The sequence below is a fragment of the Neolamprologus brichardi genome, chromosome 3 (assembly GCF_056152115.1).
Source record: "Neolamprologus brichardi isolate AB-2024 chromosome 3, ASM5615211v1, whole genome shotgun sequence".
Taxonomy (NCBI): domain Eukaryota; kingdom Metazoa; phylum Chordata; class Actinopteri; order Cichliformes; family Cichlidae; genus Neolamprologus; species Neolamprologus brichardi.
Genome location: NC_142106.1, coordinates 22218107 through 22239070, shown reverse-complemented (window position 1 = coordinate 22239070; position 20964 = coordinate 22218107). Strand labels below are relative to the sequence as shown.

Sequence of the window (20964 nt, the reverse complement as noted above, 5' to 3'; positions counted from 1 at the left end):
CAGCTTTATGAACAACTTAACAGTGGTCATAGTCTTAGTTTCAATTATGAATAGAAGAATCTTAGCTGCAGCCATTGCTAAGATGTAAAAATAAGACAAAAAAGCTTGCCTGGGCAATGAAAAACTGCCATTGGACCACTAAGGACTGGAAGAAAGTGTTATGGATTGATGAATCAAAATCAGAAAGATTCAGTTTATCATGAAGGATGTTTGTATTTAGAGTGTTTTATGTTACCACTTTTGCACATCATTTTCTTTAACCTCACTGCAAAGCAGCTATGATAGCATGGTTGTCACATTTTTATTACACAATTCTCCATTATTTTTTTCCATTAATTTCAGTGATTACAAACAACAAAAACAAAAAAACAAACAAACAAAAAACTATGCGCAACATTTTAAAGTTTTTTTTAATGGTTAAAAGTATATAAAACCTTATATAAACCTATTATTTGACCTTTGATTTAGTGAGCTGTAAAGAAAAACACTTATGAAGAGGAACTGAATTAGTTCATGTAGAACTTTGCATAGTTTAAATAGCTTTTTGTCAAAGAATAAAAATAAGCTATCAATAATAGTTTGACTGCAGCAACAGCTGTCACCAATCACATATAATGTGCACTCGAACACCAACACACCAACATGGCTAATGACCCTGATTTGGATACTAAAATTTGTTTGCACATAATTTGAATTCTCTCTTCGGTACATTGGAACGGTGTGATAAATCAAACTACAGGTAGCATGACAAGAGCACTTACAGTATATCATAATCAAAACTACACAGAAAAGATGCAGCAAAATTTTGATGTATGTCAATGTTGATAAGAAATTAAAATCTGTATGACTGTATGTGGATTTCTTACAGGTTCAATATCAATAAACTGTAAATTGTTGTCACTGTTATAAATTGCATGTAAACTGCATTTTAATTCGACTTAAAGAGAGGGGTGTAGTTGAAGTTACAACATACAGTACATAAGGATATATTTGTAACATCAGAGGAGAAACTAAGGACACTAATACAATTTGTGATCTTTTTATTTTCAAATTTATTTATTTATTTTATTTAGAAAGAGGGGTGATACATATTAATGAACATTTTAACAAATGTAAATATGCCAGATTATAGCATTGGGCTAATTTCCATCTGCAGACCCTCTGGCAGGTTGGTGTTAAACACAAGTTAGTAAAAACATACCGAGACACTATGTACAGGTCATGTGACAAGGACAAAAACAGTGATCACATTATACTAGAAAAAACAATGACAAGAAGAGTGGACAACAGAAGACAATATAGATAAGAATAATAGAAACACATCAATTATATTGCACAAACCCCAGTATTGCACATGCCCTGACTGTCCTGATATTGCACTGACCCATTACACTATTAGTTGTCTCCATTTTTCTAATACACTAACTCTTTTTCACGTCCAATATAAAGCATGATTATTAAACATGATCACATGTTTGTGTTTCCCTCAGCCTCCCTTTTAAGTGACTCTTAAAGATGGGTAGACTTGTACTTTCCCTCACTGACAGTGGAAGACTATTCCAGAAGCTCACTCCCTGATATGACAGAGCATTCTGTGAAAAGGTCGTCCGTCTAAATGTCAATTCACAATCACCTCTAACAGTGGCTCAAGTCAGTCGAGACCCAGCAACTATGCTAGACTTTTGTTTAATAAAATCACTCATTAGTTGAGGCGCCAGACAATGTATAACTTTGTATATTAGGCAGGCAGATTTAAATAATTTGAAATGAGTAAAATTACAGTTTGTCTGTGACAGAAAAGCCTGAAACATAGTGTTATGATTGGAAAAAGATTTTAATATAAATTTTAAAAGTAATATGTAAATATTACTGTAAATATAAAATATGTAATGAAATATATGTAATGAAAAGTGGTAATTTAAAACTTTATATAAATAAAGCTAAAACTTTAATTTTTTTTGTGTCTTGACTTTAAGCTGAATGCCCTGATTTTCTGTTAAAGGCACGGATGTGTTTGTGAGCACCTGTGAACTATGTGGAGCTGTGGAAAAGCTATTTTGATTTATTTGACAACAGAACTTTTTGAAATTTTAAATCTTTGTATTATACAGTATATAACAGAAACATGTAAAACAAAATCTAAATCAAAACTGTTTAGTTGAAACTAATAAAGAACCTTTTTGAGATTTAATGACTTTAATGAATCTTACTGTCATAATCTATGGGGTACACAGTTTATGTGTTGAGGTGCATAAGGACCCAAAAGCAGACACATAAGACAGATTGGAATTTTATTTTTTATTTATTTATTTATTTTACCCACTAACGTCTTTACATCTGCTCCCTGTTAAATTGCAGAATTGATTTTAAAATCCTTATCATACAAAATCCTGAATAATCAGCTACTAATTTGATATCATTTGTGCAAAGGAAGCTGTTCCAGAACACTTGTGATTTGTTCAGATGTAACTTCCTAAACCTAACCCTGTCACAATCAGCAGGGCTGACTGTGTGTAGAGTGAAGGGTGGACCCAAATGCAGACAAAAACAAAATGTGAAACATGACTTGAATAACAGAAAACGAGCCGTTTATTGAGGCTGGCAAAATAACTGTAAACAAAAGGCAAAGCTAACAATAAACTAAACTGGGTGAGCTAAATTAAGTAAAAACCTACAACAGGAACATGGACTTGACATGAGGAAACTTGACACAACTTCTTGGCTTGAAAACAAAGCAGACGATCTGACAATGACACACTGAAAACAGAGGACTTAAATACACAGGAGGTGATTAGCAGCTGACTGACATGAGCCTAATGACAGGACAAGGGAAGTGAAACTAAATACAATGAACAAAGAACACACGACTCCTTCAAAATAAAACAGGAAACACTGAAACTAGACATGACAACACAAGCTTAACAGACCTAACACGTGATGAATGATACAAGAACTCAAACATAGAAACCAAGGAAACAATAAATAATAACTGTCTTTCCTTAACTAAAGCTAAATATGAATAACACATAAACTAATCACAAATCTAAAATGAGACAAATACAAAATGAACTCAGAGCGCTGGGTCAGAGACCCAGCCTGTGACACACCCGTCTTAATCCTTGAAGGCCCAAACAAAGAAAACTCGTTCAACTTTTTTCAAATTAACACGGTGAGATATGTGCTCCTGCAAATAAATTTTTGCATTGTGTTACCAGACACTTGAATTCTCCCAACCAATAAACTGTTAAAATTTCTGCTTTTATAGACACGGTCACACCTCATAAAAATTGATTACCCAAGGTGTACTGATTAGCAGACCTTGCTTCTGCTGCCCTTTTAACCCTTGTTTGGTGTTCATATTTTTGTTGCTCAGCCAACATTGGCAGGTTTGGCTGGCATTATTGTATAAAATATTAAATCAACATACCCATAACATACTATCTCATTTACAAGAATTGCAGACCATGTGCATGGTTAATATATATGGAATTTATCTCTAGATGTAAAATCGGTTGAAAATGTGCTCACACACATTGCAAGTCTTACGTTGTTACTAGATCAATATGTTTGTGAAGGTTCTCAGTCACCCAGGTCATCATAGCCTAAGGAGCTTGGAAAGAAAAGAGTCTTCTTTAAGTTGATTGAAGATGTTTCATAGTTTCTGATTGGCCCGGACACTGATAGTCCTGGTCTCTGTGACATCGATGCATTTTGAGATGTAGGCAATGACAGTTTCGGTATATTCCTGAAAGTCTGTGGTGTTGTCATGTGTGACGGTCTGTTTAAAGATCTTCCAGTCTGTGGTGGAAAAGCAGTCTTGCAGTGCCTCTAAGGACCCTACTGGCCACACACGTACCTGCTTGCAAACTGGTTTAGTGACTTTGACCAGGGGCCTGTATGCTGGCATTAGCATAACAGTGATGTGATCATAGGCACCAAGGTGGGGGAGGGAGAGGCCTTTGTAACACATCAGCTTTTAGATGTCCCCTATTATTGATAAAATCTCACAGTCTAAGAAGGCTAACCTGCCATTTTTCATATCTTCCCTGGTGAATTCAATGTGTTGGTCCACCGATTTAATGCGATCCGTAAATTTTGGTATGTCCTGAGATTTGATTTTCACCCAGGTGTCATCCACATACCTGAACCAAGGACTTGGTGGTGTTCCAGGGTAGGATAACTGTCACGGTACTGGGTCTGAAACCCAGTATTTTGTGCATTTTTGTTTTATTTTATTGATTATTGTATGATGACCTCTAGAAAATTTCTTTAATATCTTTAAAATGATAGCAGCACAAATGAAATTTTTTGCAGCAAAAACCAGCACAAACGTAGCACACACGTTTGATACCACTTTGGTTGAATTTGAAGAAGGTGGGGGGCCAACTTCACTCCCCCAGCATCATCCCCCCTGTTGCAATCTCCCTCTTCAGGGACAGCCTGTCTTTCATCTCAGGACTTCACATCTCTCAGCTCTCAGCCTTCACACCCACCCCGGGTTTCTGTGGACTCCAACATACACCCCCCTCCCCCAAAATTCACTCGTTCTATCTCAGCTCTTCAAGTGAGGAATGAGCTTCGCAAGATCAAGGTGTGGAAGGCTGCAGATCCAGATGACGTCAGCTCCAGGCTATTGAGGTGCTGTGCAGATGAACTTTGTGGCATCCTAGGTTATCTGTTCAACCTGAGCCTGTCACTGGGGAAAGTACCACAGCTGTGGAAGACATCCTGTGTGTTACAGGTACCAAAGACCTCCCATCCCAAGGACCTCAGTAGCTACAGGCCGGTAGACCTGACATCACATCTGATGAAGACCCTCGAGAGGTTGGTTCTAAACCATCTGCGCCCCCTGGTGAGGTCTTCATTGGATCGGCTGCAGTTTGATTACCAGCCTTGCATTGGTGTGGAGGACGTCATCATCTACCTCCTGCACCGAGCTCTGACTCACCTGGAGAAGCCTGGAAGCACTGTGAGGATCATGTTCTTTGATTTCTCCAGTGCTTTCAACACCATCCAGCCACGACTTCTGAGGGACAAGCTGGAGCTATCGGGAGTGGACCACCACATGTCCCAGTGGATACTGGACTACCTCACAGAACGTCCACAGTATGTGAGGTCACAGGGCTGTGTCTCTGACACGCTGGTCTGCAGTATGGGGGCCCCACAGGGAACTGTCCTGGCACCGTTCCTCTTCACCCTCTACACTGCAGACTTCTCCATCAATTCCCCATGCTGCCACCGACAGAAATTCTCTGACGACTCTGCTATAGTCGGCCTCATCACAAGTGAGGACGACTCAGAGTACAGACAGTGGACTCTGGACTTTGTGGACTGGTGCCAGCAAAACCACCTGCTGATCAACACCGGGAAAACCAACGAGTTGATGGTGGACTTCCGGAGACGCAGACCCACCACACTGACGCCGGTGAACATCTAGGGAGTGGACATTGAGATAGTGGACTCTTATAGGTACCTGGGTGTTCACCTGGATACTAAACTGGACTGGAGCCACAACACTGATTCTCTTTACAGGTAGAGTCAGAGCAGACTCTACCTGCTGAGGCGGCTGAGGACATTTGGAGTCCAGGGAGCATTTTTAAAGACCTTCTATGACTCTGTGGTGGCATCTGTCATTTTTTTTTACAGTGTTGTATGTTGGAGCAGCAGTTTATTGACAGTTGAGAGGAAGAGGTTGGATAAACTCATCATTAAGGCCAGCTCTGTTCTGGGATGCACCCTGGACCGTTGCAGGTGGTGGGAGACAGAAGGACTCTGGCCAAAATAACATCTCTGATGGACAGAGTCTCCCACCCCATGCATGTAAATGTTGCTGAACTGCAGAGCTCCTTCGGTGACAGACTGCTGCATCCTAGATGCATGAAGGAGCGTTTCCGCAGGTCCTTCCTCCCTGCAGCTGTCAGACTGTACAATCAAAACTGCTCCCAACAAACATAGATGTTTATATCAGTGCTGTAATTTGCATTCATCAACCAAACAACTCCTACTGTTATAACTTGCACATTATTTTTCTCAGTCTATCTATTAAAAAAACTATACTTTAATCTTAATAACTATACATTACTCTGTTTGTGTAACTATTGTCCATGATGTAAATATTATTTTCTGTAAAAATTGTGTGTTTCTGTTCTGTTTGGATATGGGCTTTTATTCTGCTGCTGTTAGAACCAAATTGCCCCTTGTGGAACAATTAAGGATTATTCTATTCTATTCTATAAAATACAGGCACACAACCACACAGTAATTAACATGTAATGCATCGTCTAACATTAAAAGGCATCTAAACCCTTATGTAAACCTTATTTTAAAATTTGCCCTACTGAACTGTCATGATTTAACAATTAAAACAAACAACAACATTGTGACTAACATGTGGAATGTTCCCCAATAAAGAAAATATCAGTAGTATGGTGATTTTTTTTACTCAAGCATCACCAAACTGCAGTAACAAATATGATCAAAATGACATGAACTATACACTCACACCATGGTTAGTGACACTGATTTGGATACTAACACATAATTTGAATTCATTTCACTTTACATAATAAGGGGCTGATAAAACAAAGTACAGCTGGTCTGACAAAGGTGCTTAAACTATAGTCCTAAATAAAACTACAATAAAACAAATGCTGAAGAATCTTGATTCTAATATTAGAACTAATAAGAAAATCTGCAATCCTTACAGGGTCCAAATCACACTGTAAATTATTGTTATAGCCATTAACAAAAAATAGCAAACAAACCAAATTTGAATTTGAGGTTTGTTTGCTATTTTTGCAGGGTGGCGTTGGAGCTGTAAAATACAGCCACAGTTATTAATATATCTGAAACTAGGACAATAGAGGTGAGATAAAGGAGAGAGTTCAGAACCAGACTAATGAGGTTTGTGATCTTTTTCTTTTCATATTTCATTGTTTGTGTGTGACAGAAAGGCCTGAAACAATTTCATCGTTGGAAATTAATTTTATTTGAAATTAATATTACCAGAATGTTCAATAAAAGTAGTCATTCAAAATGTTCTACTTATATAACATAGAGCTTTCTCTCTTTTTTTTAAATTTTTAGACAAAAAATTATATAGGATGTATATATGTATAGCTGTGGCCAAAACTAAATTTTAATTTATTTGACAATAGAAGCTTTTGAAACTTCTGAAAATATGATAAAAAATAAAGAGGGGTCTGCATGTGTGCATGAAAACACATGCATATCTATTATGATTTAAGTTAATGATTAAAAAAATATAATTAAAATCAAGAAAAGTTTTTAATTTCCAAGTTGATTAACCTTCCATGATAGAAGTATTTCACAATCTGAAGATATTAAAAAAAGAAAACAAATTAATACCCAATATGCACAAAACAAATAAAATATAATTAGTTGTTGAATTCGTTTATCGGGTTTATCAGACTTTTTGTTGTGTGTTTGCTGTCAGGTATGCCAGTAAACCCATCTGACAGTGACTCCCATCTGCAGCTCTTCACCATGAACACCTCACTCCCTTTAAAACTGAACTGTTTCATCTCAAAAACAAGCTCAACCATCAATACTACATTCAGCATTATCAACATCCTCCTCATCTTCCCACTCTGCATCCTCATCCTCTACTACTGTCTTCAGTCACCCTGACCTCTTCACCTACCACATGGTCATCATAGAGTTGATTAGTGTCCTTTGGTGCATCCTTAGGTGTTGTGGTAGCTACACAGATAGTTTGTTTTCTGTGGGAAAACTTCTTAGCTCTTTTATATGGACTGCACAGATATTCTTCCACATCCCGACCTGCCTGGAGCGATACCTAGCTATTGTTCATCCCATCACTTATCTAAGTCTGAGAAATGAGAGAGGGATTAAAATGAGAAATATCAGCATCGGCTGTGTTTGGCATCTTTGTTTTGTAGAGATCTATTTGGTGATGATAAAAAACTTATTCTATGTGGATTTCTGCATCTTGGCCTTGTCTTTAGCCGTCATATCCTGCAGCATTTTCGTTCTTTGTGTTTTGATCCGTCCAGGCCCAGGAGACCAGGGCAGGAACAGAGAGAAAGTTGACCCATCAAAGCTCCAGGCATTCTACACTATTGTGGCCATGCTGGGAGTGCTGATGTTGAGGGTTGTATGGGGTCATATCTGGGATGTAATGTACCTATATTCACCTGGACAACAAGATTTCTGTATTATAATGTCTTTCAGTTGGTGCTTCAATCTGCCCAGCAGTCTGATTCTGCCCGTGCTGTTTCTTCAGAGAAAGGGAAAACTGATATGTTGTAAGAACAGAAATCAGTGAAGATAAGGTTAAACTTTCAAAAGTGATAGTGCAGGAAATAATAGTGCAAATAATAATTAACTGTAAAAAGAAAAGTTTCTTTCTTATTTTGCTACGTAGGAGGAGAATAATTCCAAACCTTTTAAAAAAAAAAAAAATGCTTTTTTCCTTCATTTGTGTGCTCAAGCTTGAAATGAAACAGATTAGATAAGATAAGATAAGTTAAGATAACCTTTATTTGTCCCACACGTGGGGAATTTGTTTGTTAGCATACAGAGATCAAATTAAGCAGGAAATGAACTGCTGAAAATTGTTTTAAAATAATAACATAAATTCAGGAATTATATTTACTGGTCCAAAAATCTAATCTTGTTCAAGAATTGTCAGTTACACTTTGTATATATGAACACTCATGCGTTTGTCTTCGTGGTGTGCAAATTAACTCCCTTTGATCTCTGATCCAGCTAATATTTACATATTTCCTGTGTTTTTCTGTTGTGTCCTTCTGAGTGATTTGTCTTCAGTTCAGTTTTTTTGTTTTTATATATGTTTCTGTAAGAAATAATAAATTCAGATAAAATAACTGATTTATACATGGCTACAAAACCTGATTTCTATTTAGTTAGCAGGTAAATCTCTTTTGTTTTGAAATCTAACTGCTTTAATGAGTCTTATTGTCTTAATGTACGGGGTACACAGATTGTGTGTTGTGGAGTGTGAGGTCCCAAAAGCAGTCACACACGCTCATATTTTTACCATACAAGTATCTCTTTATTGGCTCCCTGTTAAACTTAGAATTAAATTTAAAATCCTTCTCCTCACATACAGAATCCTGAATAATCAGACATCATAGTACCACATCACCCCAAACAGAGCACTTCACTGTCAGACTGTTGGATTACTTCCAAGCCCTTTGAAGCCATGCCTGACAGTTGGTATGAAGTGCATGTGTTGATATGTTGTCTTCGGATTTCAATAAATTTGGAGTTGTGGTTTATGGCCAAAAATGGTATATTGATTAGCAGCAACTTGATGCTAATCAATGGATGCTGACCACATACATGGTTATTATTGGAATTTACCTCTACATGTAATGTCTGTATAGAATGCTGAAAATGTCCTCACACACATAAAACACACGTTCACATTATTTCTACCATACCAAATAAGTATAACCAATGTTTTATGATTCCATAGTTGTAATGTTCTCAAAACATCATTAATGTAGCCTTGCATTTGTTTACTATCTTTCTAAAACATTAACATAATAATTAATGTGCAGTCAGAGGTATAATTCAAATAAAACGACAAGTTAACAATGCTGTAATAAAATCATTGTCTCTACAGCAGAGTATGTGCAAATAAATGAGAATCAAAAGAATGAAGGACCTTATTCAGACTATTATTACAGATACAATTCTCACTGATGTGGAGTGCTTGAAGGTATATTCAGGTTATGATACTTTAACTGTTTATTTATCAAGTGCTTATGGATTTGTCAGTTTGTCACATGTTTGTATGTAAATGCAAATACACTATATTTGAATTGAACTCAGAGAGACAGAGAGGGGTGGAGTGTGGGTAGAATGTTTTTCGAACAAGTATTCACTTATTATCAAGAGTCCACAGAGAAGACACAGAGGGCGAAGGGAAAAACTGATGAGGTCAGTTCCTTTTGATTTTTTGGGAAAAGAACAAACATACAGTTGACGATGTGTTTTGTTTTCTAACTGCTTCTCTAAAAATAGTTTTAGTTAGAGTTTAGAACTCATAACATCATAACGCTAATTTTGAGTCAGTAACTGGAATCAAATATATTGTTTTATGGTTTTATTTTTAGTTAATTCAAAAAAATTTAAATAAATTGCACAAAAACTTGAAAGATGTGATTTTTTTAAGTTATCCGAGGGTAATTCTACTCAGTCACAAAAGTGAATTTTACACTGACCATTACGTCATTAGGGGTGGTGGCAAATGCCACTCAACCTCTGATTTGGGAATGTGACATTTGTGTGCACACTTGACCTGTCCAGTTTTATGAATGCATTGAAGGACATCAGACAACTACATCCACCAGCAACAAGAACTATAAATAGAATATTCAATGAATATAACAAAACAGATAACACATCTGACAGCTGAAAACATGCAAGATGTCACAAGACAAGTATCGCAAAACTAAATAAACTTTACGATAAAAGACTAATGCGATTGTCCTTTCTTTTTCTAGATATGGCAGTAAATTCGTCAACCTGCAGTGACTCCCACCTTGATCCAAACCATTCCTCCACAAACTCGCACAGTCAGCAGTTTGAGTTCACAGACTGCCTAATGTCCATACCAAGCTCTTTTGTTTTCACCTCATATAGCATCGTCATCATTGTCGTCCTCCTCCCTCTTTGTTTTTTAATCCTCTCTCATGGACTCCAGCAATGGTGGCAAAAGCGTTCAACCTCATCTTTCATCATGAATCACTCTGACAGCATTACCTACCACATGGTCACGATGGAACTATTTAGTGTTCTTGGGTGTATCCTCAGCTGTTGTGCTATTTACAATAATCAGTCAATTATTTTACAAATAGCATTAGTCTTTTTGTCTTTCACCTCTTTTGGACAGACATCCTTCCATGTCCTAACCTTTGTGGAGCGCTACCTGGCTGTCATTCATCCTGTCACCTACTTGAAGCTGAAAAAGCAAAGAGGGATCAGAATCAGAAATATTATTATTGGCTGTGTGTGGGTGTTTTGTTTTGTGATTGCGTGTCTTATGCTGATTGAAGACTTGTTTAACATTTTATTTTTATCCTTTTTAATATTAACATTAGCCATCATCTCCTTCTTCACTTCTTCTGTTCTCTGTGTGTTGATTCGTCCAAGTCCAGGAGTTCAGGTTAGGAATACTGAGAGAGTTGACCAATCAAAGCAGAAAGCCTTCTACACCATCGTGGCCATATTTGGAGTGTTGGTGTTCAGATTTCTCGGGTGTCTGACTTGGACTTTTCTGCATTTCTCAGGCGAAATTAATAATTGCGTGATGATGACATGTACTATTTGGTTTAATCTGCCCTGCATCCTCGTGTTACCTCTACTGTTTGCGTACAGGACAGGGAAAAGTTTGTGCTGTAATGTTAATACCAAATGAAGTAAAGGTTACCGCCTCCGTCCCCCCCAAAAAAGTCATTTGAATAAAAGAAAAAGTTCAGAGAAAGATCAGTAAATATGGTGGACTTGGACTACAACGTGGCAGTTGTAATCTAGGCAGATGACTGTATATTAATTTTAGGTTTATTTATTTTGTAGTTTTTAATACTTTTCATAGTAATGAAATTGAGTGACAGTTGTCTGACACTGTTTGTTTTGTGTACAAACCACCTGCTGACCTGCAGTACATCTTTAATGTTCTTGTTTTATTTATGATTAAATTTACAAGTCATTACTTCTGTATTAGTTCTGAGCATATTTGAAGATTAGGTAGATATCTCAATAGTTCTTGTAAACAAGTGAGAAACTTCAATTTCTAATTGTCGAGATAAATATCTGACCCTCACTTAGAACTCAAAAGAGCTCACAGGTTCCTGAAGACCTTTAGTAAAACTGTTATTCCTGCCTGTAGTCAATCATTTGGTGATCTTGTTTCGGTAATAAAGTTCTATAAACTGTTGTAAGTTTCTGAGTACTGCATTTGAGTCCCTTCATTTTCATTAGGGCAATTTTAATCTGATAACCCTCAATGATTTGTATTTAAAAAGAACTGTGAGATGAAGATAGAAAAGACCTTGAGAGTTGAGGCCCTGTAGAATATAACAAAACATGAAACTACAGTTGGGGGTGCATAGGTATGCACAGAACAGAGTAAACCGAGTAAAAGCAGACGTAAGTCCTGAGCATACAATGTTTTAGTAAGATGTTAGTTTGATGAATGTTGTTTCTCACTACTGATCACGCGCCCAACATCCACTCTGCACGTGCTTACACACCCATATATCAGCACTGCACACACATATAGCACTATGGCTCTTTGGAGTTGCTTTGGTTAACATATGAGCGAATCCCCAGGGTTCTATAGCATGTTGTGAAGCTCATGGGGACCCCCCTTTAGACTGATCTCTGATGTGCATGGTTTAAATAAAGTAGCATCACAAGTGTTTTGGAGTCAAGTGTTTTTTTTCCCAGCTACTAATATATAGTATTAAAAGGATCGGAGAGATTGAATGAGTATAATCTCGACAGTTGGAGGTCAATCAGTGACGAAGGTGGTGCAGGACAGAGGCGTTGCAGCCCCTAACAACCCGAAAGAATGGATGACATTTTATTTTTGTGTACTGGACATGTTAAGTATGTGCTCCATGCCCACTGTCTTTTCTACCTAAAATGTTTTTACCATATTATCTATGGTCATCCAGATAAATATGCTTTGAAAGATAATCCTCTACACATCGATTCAAATCGAATGCATTCATATGTAATATTCTTTATTTTGGGTTTCCATATTTCTGGCGCCGTGCAGCCCTATGCACGGGGTGATCCGCATTAACTTGCTAACGGAGATTTGCCGTGTTAATGCGTCATTAAAAAACATTTTTAAAGAGATGAGCACTGACAGCACTAGTTAAAACATCTGCCAATATTACCTTATTATTATGAGATCATTACAATTTAAAATCTTTATAAAAATATGAAAATTCAAACTCACAAACATTACCTTGTTATTGTTATGAGGATATCATATTGTTAATTGGTTTTGTTTCATGTGGCTGTCTTTATGTCCAAATTATTCCCAACTCGTTTTTGGGCTCATGTTATCCAGTTACATACTTTTCAGTCTAATTACTCAAATCTAACCATTGTTGCTACCTTAAAATTACTTGAATATTAACTAGTTAATACTTTTTAATTGATGAGTAATAACCTAGAAATTACCACAATATTATGTTCTTGTCTCTGCCTATATTACTAAGCTGTAATATAAAATGCTACCATGAATTTATATTTCTCATTGATCATTAGAAAAAAATTAAAGAGATTATGTGATATTGAAAACTGTCTTGACAGAAAAAAAAACGTTTTCTGGAGAGCTGATTGGTCAGTAGGCAGAGATTTCCAACGTTGTCTGTAACCACAAACATAATCTACTCCACAGCAATTGGTGCATGTACCCCAGTAAGAAGTGAACCACCTTGGTTGTACATAAAACCTTGAGTTAATCCATGAGTTACCTTCATAAGACAAAATCCTGATTTGTAGTGCAGGTCACAGGTGTCATTAATCACACACACACAGAAAGACAGACAAACCACACGGTTAATGACCTTTTGATTTGGAGGCAAACAAAACAAACATGTGCATAGTTTGCATTTTTTCCACTGTTCATCCTAGTGGACAAAGCAAATAAAGTACAGGTGGAGCAATATCTGTGTATGTAAAAAAAGAAAAGAAAAAAGGTTCATCCAATCAGAAACCTGAAAGAAAAGAAAAAGGGGTAGGAACCAAAAAGATCATCAATGGTTGTTTGTGATTGCTTTGCTTTGCAGAGATGAGTTGGTGGCTTTTCTATTTACTTTGTTTGATCTGATCAAGATGAGGGCAGGAACAGGGAAAGGACTGACCAGTCCACATAGAACATAATACACACATAAAAAAGTAACATCAACATCAGTCCTACCTACACTCATAAATTGCTTTGTTATTTGCACTTTTATCTTTCTTTGCAGTCTTCATTTATGTAAAAATAATGACGGTCCTATTGTAGAAAATGATGTAATTGTGACAGTTTCTTCCTGTTTATTAAAGAATGCACTAAAATGCATTTTTTCCATTTTCCATTTTGGAAAACTGAGCAATTAAAGTATACATTGAGAGTGATGCCTTAATGTGCTCAAAGCTATTTTGACCATGCTTTATTCATGCGTCTGATGGTTTTTGCAATTTCAATTAGGGACACATTCAAAGTTTTAGCAGTTTTCCAAACTGACGGACCTTTAGTTTTTAAAGTAGCGATGGACTGTCATTTCTCTTTACTTAGCTGATTGGTTCTTACCATAAAATGAATTCTAACAGCCAGGTTCATGTGTCTCAGTCAAGCTCTAAGTGTGTGCTGCTTTCTTTTTATCCTTTGTGTCTATATATTGTCTGAGTCTCTGTCTGCTCCTCGGCATGTTCTCCCTCTAGGTTGTTTCTCTCTTGTCATGTGTGCTGTGTGTTCCATGTTCTGGCATGTCAGTCTAGTCCATGAGTTCCTGGTTTCTGCCTTGTCTGTGTTTATTATGTATATTAGTTTTTATTGGTAATGCAATAAAGTTGTTTTGAATATAACTTGGTGCCTTTGGAGTGTTGCGTTTGGGTGCCTCTTACACAGTCAACATCCCACATAGCAAGCAGGTCTGGCCCAGATCTGGTATCAAGCCGGCACTGCTGGTTGACTTCTGGCTTGATAAGACATCTGTCATCCAGATATGGACCAGGCCTGGCATAGATGGCACTGTCTATGTGATGGAATGCCATATCTGGCTCGATTGTGGTTTGGGTTATGTGGCCCAGGCCAACACGTTCTCACTCCCAAAGCGTAACATTTTACGCTAGGTGACAAATCGTCAACATATTACGTTTTTGGCTACCCACCACGTTCCTAAATGACGACCTCGGAAAAATGAGGAAAAATGAGAACCGTATGGACTCAATCTACACATGTTTGCTCTTTTTCTTCAAATTGCTTTAAAACACGCTATTTAACATCATTAAAGTCCTGGTCAAGCTCCGGAAAAAGGTTATGGTTAGGGCTACGGATAAGGTTAGGTTTAGGGCTGGAATACAGGGCTGGAATGTCTATTACCGCGGGAGCATCATTGCACTGGATTCCGGCCATAACCCCCCACGTACCATAAGAACGCCGAAGGTCTCCTTTCTCAGGAACGCCGCAGGACGTGACAAAACGTCGGCATGTTACGCCTCGGGAGTGAGAACGGTCTCAGCCCATAGAAAACACCCATATGGAAAAGATATATATAAATCTTATAAAGTTTGTATCTGTCTTGTGTGAAACTTGTATGGAAAGCATACAAGAGTAAAAACAGATATAAGATCCCTTGAAAAATTATATAATGAAACTTGTATGTTTTGGATACTTACTAAAACAATATATGAAAGTAATGAGAAAGTGGCCACTTTCATGAGTAAATCATGTAAGCCTTATATGATATACTCATGAAAGTGGCCACTTTCATGAGTTAAGTCATACAAGTTTTTACTATTTCTTTTCCATATGGGCAGGTCTGGCCCAGATCTGGCATCAAGCTGGTACTTCTGACTGACTGGTGTCATGGCAGGGTGTATGTCAACCAGATGTGGGCCAGGTCTGGCAATGATGGCACTAGTCATGTTCCTATTTTCCTATTTTAGTTAGAAGACCCAAATGACATGTTGCAATACTATACTGCTATGGTAGCACACGTTTTAAATGCAGGTTTGACAGGTTTGTGAGTGTACACTTCATCCAAATCCTAGGGAGGGTTTACTCATCTGTGCCAGTGGGTTACTGCAGCTCAGGAGGTAGAGCATGTCATCTGCATGTCAAGAGTATGAATGTGTGTGAATGTAGTTAAAAAGCACTCAGTCTAGGGAAAGTGTATGATATGGTGAATGTGGCATGTTGTATAGAGGACTTTGAGTAATCCAGGAGAGTAGAGAAGTGCTTTATAAGAATCAGTCCAGAGTTTCGTCATGTTACTTTTTCACTATTATGTTCCGGCACATGTTGTTATTACATGGCTTGATTAAGATATACATTAGGCTGACATCTGGACCAGCACAGGGCCAGCAGTGTGTCTGGTGCTGGCATGTGTGTGGGCCACCTCTGGCAAACCAGCTCTGGGCCACCAAAGGGCCGTCATTCTTTGCGGTATGCGGGCCATGTGTAAGCACATTGTGTGGGCCAGATCGGGGCCATACCAATTTTGCAATGTGGGATGATACTCCTGTTGCTATTGTAGTAAAAAAAAAAGTACACAAAAACCACTGGATATGCAACTTCAAATTGCAGGGTAGTAGAGACTAATTTTAATGAAGTCATAGACAGCATAGGCAAAATAAATAGATCCTTACCCAGTGGAGTACCTCTAATTAAATGGGTTGCTAACTGGAACTAAAACAGAAGATGATGGAGAAGAAATTACATAATAGTGATGCTGTGAGGCGATGCAGCTACATAGCAATAGATAAATATTAGAAAAGAAAAAGTAGTCAATCTAACCTGGGTCCTGGAGAAAATTCCAACCCAGATGAAGGCCCTAGCACGAGTAGTGCTAGGAAGAAAGCGAAAAAGGTATACTGTGGACAAACTGGGCCAATTCTGCTAAACCTAGCACGCAGGGGAAAATTATCAATATGCTTTTTGTGACAGTTTTGTTTGGTGGTGTGCCATGTGATTTTTCTAATCACTCGGCAATAATGTAAAATATGTGCTGTGGCTCCTAAAGGTTGGGAGAGACTGTCCTAAACTATTGCCTTGAAGAATTGTTGAAAAACTGCTCTAACGCCTCAGCAGCAATAAGTAACTCAAACTGTTCTGCAATGAAAGACCAGTTTTTCTGTTTTTGCAGTTCTGTAAGATCTGAAACAAACATTACAATTCTTGATTTGACATTTAGCAGGTGTTGTTACTTACTGTGAAAAATAAGGCTTTTCCAATAAATGCCTAATGGCACACACATACACAAATTTTCTGAGGCCACACAGGTAATAAATGATTTGAATAAAAAACAAAACAAAACTTGTATGTACATCATTTCAATAGAATGATGAACTATAGGTGACTTGATGTACTGTTAAGTAGTATGTCAAAAACCTTTAGATAAATCAAAGCTAAGGGCATTTTACACTATTATTAGTAATAGTAATAGTAATTAGTAATTATTACCCCTAAGACCCAAACTCTTCCATGGCATTCATTTTTAATTTCTCTTTGATATTTGGGCATATTGGGACCCAATGAATGTAAAAAACAAAGAATTACCAGATTTTTTTTTAACCTGATTTTTGTTTCTGAGAAAAATGAGAGCCACATATGAGGATATTCGTCTAAAATTTCAATAGAACAGTGGCAGTATAATGTCCTCGTAAGTGGATATCAGGCCCTTGTAGAGCAAAATTGAGTATTTTGGTCTAAACAACCCAAAATGTGATGTCCACATATGTGGACGCCAGGTCCTAGGAGGTTAATTATTCAAATGCAGCACTGATAAAACATGAAGTGTTCTGATCCAGTGTACTAAGAAATAAATCTATGTAAGTGCTTTTAGTGCTACGCTGATAGAGTATACAGAAGCAAAGAAAAGAACGTATTATGTATATTATGAACACTTCATCACAATTATTTTGTGGTCTGTTTGATGTGCAGTGGTCATAAGTGTTTGTTAAAGCCTCCATATTAAGTTGTACTTGTTATATAATCAATTACTCATCTCTATGTCAGTACATCAACATTTGTCTTTATGCAAATAAAACATGTAGAGAGACAGCGACAGGGATAAAATGGGACCACATTGTAGAGCCAGTGCAGTTTACTTGAAGTAAATATCCACAAGAGTCCGTAGAGGAAGTTCAACAAGAAATTGCCTGAGAAGGTTGGTGGAACCTTTTTTAAAATAAGCACCGCTATCAAAAAGCCAAACCCTAATATTGAGCCTTGATGGTTGGCCAGGGTTGCGGATCTGAAAAATTGATGTCATTGCTATTCTTCATATCAGTTTATATAAATGAAAGATTTTTCTTTCTTTTGAGAATTATGTGTTCTTTCAGACAACTTTCATGTTTGACAACTGCCATTGCATTTACTCCACTGATTAGAAAGAAATTGATTATTGTGTTATAAATGTAAAGCACAATCAATTTGGATTCTTGAGTTTAACACAGCCACGCACAGAGATACACCCAGAGAGTCCAGTGTTAGGGACTTTGTTTGATTTGAATATACAGCTTTGTCTGTACACAATTTGATTACTTTTCACTGTGCGTCCAAATGAACAAATAAATAAACTCCATATGCATTTATAGGGACACTAAAAAATGTGGTGTTAAATTTAGAAATTTGATAATACTGCTCTCAAAAAGGTGAACACATACACAAAAATAATATCTGAGCTTAGTACATTTTGTTATCACGTGCTTGATGTTTAGCTATGTAAATACAATAAATTTGAATAAAGTGAGACTGACAAAGGTGAAGTGAGGCTGCAGTGTGAGTCTAGTACGATCCACAGAGTGCAGACAGATGAAAGAAGCTCAGAAATCATTGAGAATAAGGTTTGTTTTAATACTTATTACAATCAGAATCCTCTCAAATAACTGATGACAACTAAAATGTTTAAAACATAATGTTTTAGAAACACAACATTATAGAAGGGAGCATTAAGAGATTTTACATATAAAGACTTATTTTTGTAATGGTCAGTACCAAAAAATGGTAATGATGACAAATCATGTCCGATCTATCTATCTATAGATAGATAGATAGATAGATAGAGAGAGAGAGAGAGATAAATGGAAGTGTTAATTTTGTTTTTTCATCGATCACACAGTTTTTGGTAGGTTGTTCCAAACATCTTGGAGAACTAGCCACAGATCTTCTGTGGATGTAGGCTTCCTCACATCCTTCTGTCTCTTCATGCAATCCCAGAAACACTCGATGATATTGAGATCAGGGCCCTGTGGAGGCCATTCCATCACTACAAGTACTTCTGGTTCTACTTTAGGCTAAAGATAGTTCTTAGTGACTTTGGCTGTATGTTTGTGATCATTGTCCTATTGCAGAATACATTTGGGGTCAATAAACAATAATTTATGTTTCTGAAAGCACTCTTTGTTTACTGCATCTTTTTCCACACCTGCCTAAACGTTTGCATAGTACTGTATGCATTTCAATGCAACTATATTTACTTTTGATTTATTGTAATCTTCTCTTTTTATCTTTTCAAAAGCAGACATCATTTGCAAAACCCTTTTTGTGATAAAAATTTAACTATTTGATTTTTTTTTCTGTTGCAGATATGTCGTCCAATGGCTCTTTTGTTCATCCAAACCTTTCCTCTATCAATCCTCAGTTGTATTCTAACATGAAATGCCTCTTCATCACACCAAGCTCCTACATCTTTGTCTCATTTAACTTAACCAACATTATCCTCCTCCTTCCTCTCTGCATCCTTGTCCTCTACCATGGTTTCCAACAATGGTCTCAAAGGCGCTCCACCTCCTCAGCAGCAACAACAATGACACACTGTGACAGCTTCACCTACCATGCAGTGATCATGAAACTGATTGGTGTCATTGCATGTTTCCTTGTCTGTTTTGGTATCTACTGGGATAATTTAAGCATAATAGCAGCAGGGGCACTCTGTCTTTATTTCACTTGGTATGGACAGATTTTCTTTGACATCCTCACCTGTGTGGCACGCTACCTGGCTGTTGTTCATCCCACCACTTACCTAAGTCTGAGAAATGAGAGAGGGGTCAGAATAAGAAATGTCACCATTTTCTGTGTCTGGATACTTTCCTTTGTTGCAGTTGTTTCCGTGATCACAAATTCTGCTTCCAATGTTGTGGACTTTTTCCTGTTGGTAGTGTCTTTAATCATCACCACTTTCTGCAGCCTTTCTGTTTTGCGCGTATTGACCCATGGAGGCCCAGGAGAACGGGAAAGGAACAGGGAAAGAGTTAATAAATCAAAGCTAAGGGCATTTTACACTATTCTAATCATACTGGCAATGCTGGTGTTAAGGTTTAGTTGGAGTATTTTTCGAGCTGTTCTGGATGCATCAGGTAGAAGTGATTATTGTGTGCTAAAAACATGCGAAGTCTGGTTTAGTCTGCCCAGCAGTCTGGTGTTACCCTTGCTGTTTCTACACAGGGCAGGGACGTTGCTGTGGTGCAAGAAAATCATACAAAGAGGTCGAGGGTCTTTTAAGTAAAGTGTTTTTTTTTTCTATTTTGCAGAAATGTAAAAAACAACAACAACAGGGCTGACCAAAGTGCTGTACAATAACATCAAATAAAAAGAAAAAGACATCCTGGAAGGTAAAAGATATGGAAACACAAAATAGCTGTACAAGTTAAACAAGTTAATAAAAGTAACTGGGTCGACTGTCAGGGAGTAAAATTGTGTTTTTAAACAAATTTAGAAACAGTGAGTGAAGGAGCCTGCCTGATGTGTGGTGGAAAATCAGTCCACAATTTCGGAGCTGCAACTACAAAAGAACTGTCACCTCCGAGTTGATGTTGTGTCATTGGAACGAGCAAAAGCATCTGCTGACCTGTGGGAATGAGGCAGGACATAAGGGTGCAGCAACTCAGACAGATAAAATGGGGCACAACCTTTAGGAGACTTAAAGATAAATGGCAGGTTTTAAAATGGATTCGTAAACAAACTGGCTGAAATCGAAGGGAAGCAAAAATTAGAGTGACATGCTCTTGCTTGCACAGATAAAAATCCAGCAGCGGTGATTTGCATATGTATATGAAGAGCTGCTGTTCTCAGACCTAGCTGCGTTTTGAGCTAAATAACATCGTCAGCATGCGAATATGACAGGTGAGACCTTAGTCTGGAAATCGCCCCTTGTAGGCAGGGCTTGGTTGTTTTTCCCTTTATAAGCACAAGTGCAAGTAATTAGTTGCTTTTTGTTAAGTATT

The 20964-nt window shown here is 37.4% G+C and overlaps 2 protein-coding genes and 2 pseudogenes across 2 annotated transcripts; all 4 read left to right on the top strand.

Moving 5' to 3' along the window:
- The first annotated feature begins 3064 nt into the window (after positions 1 to 3064).
- On the top strand, positions 3065 to 5451 carry LOC148103924 (uncharacterized; annotated as a pseudogene).
- Positions 5452 to 7458: 2007 nt separating this feature from the next.
- LOC148103923 (uncharacterized) lies at positions 7459 to 8308 on the top strand (annotated as a pseudogene).
- Positions 8309 to 10492: 2184 nt separating this feature from the next.
- Positions 10493 to 11431, top strand: LOC148103922 (uncharacterized). The gene has a single exon (XM_087839219.1). The coding sequence runs from the start codon at positions 10493 to 10495 to the stop codon at positions 11429 to 11431; it is 939 nt and encodes a 312-aa protein (XP_087695345.1).
- Positions 11432 to 19328: 7897 nt separating this feature from the next.
- LOC148103921 (uncharacterized) lies at positions 19329 to 20246 on the top strand. Its single transcript, XM_087839218.1, has one exon. It carries the CDS (start codon positions 19329 to 19331, stop codon positions 20244 to 20246), a length of 918 nt encoding a protein of 305 aa, XP_087695344.1.
- Positions 20247 to 20964: the final 718 nt, after the last annotated feature.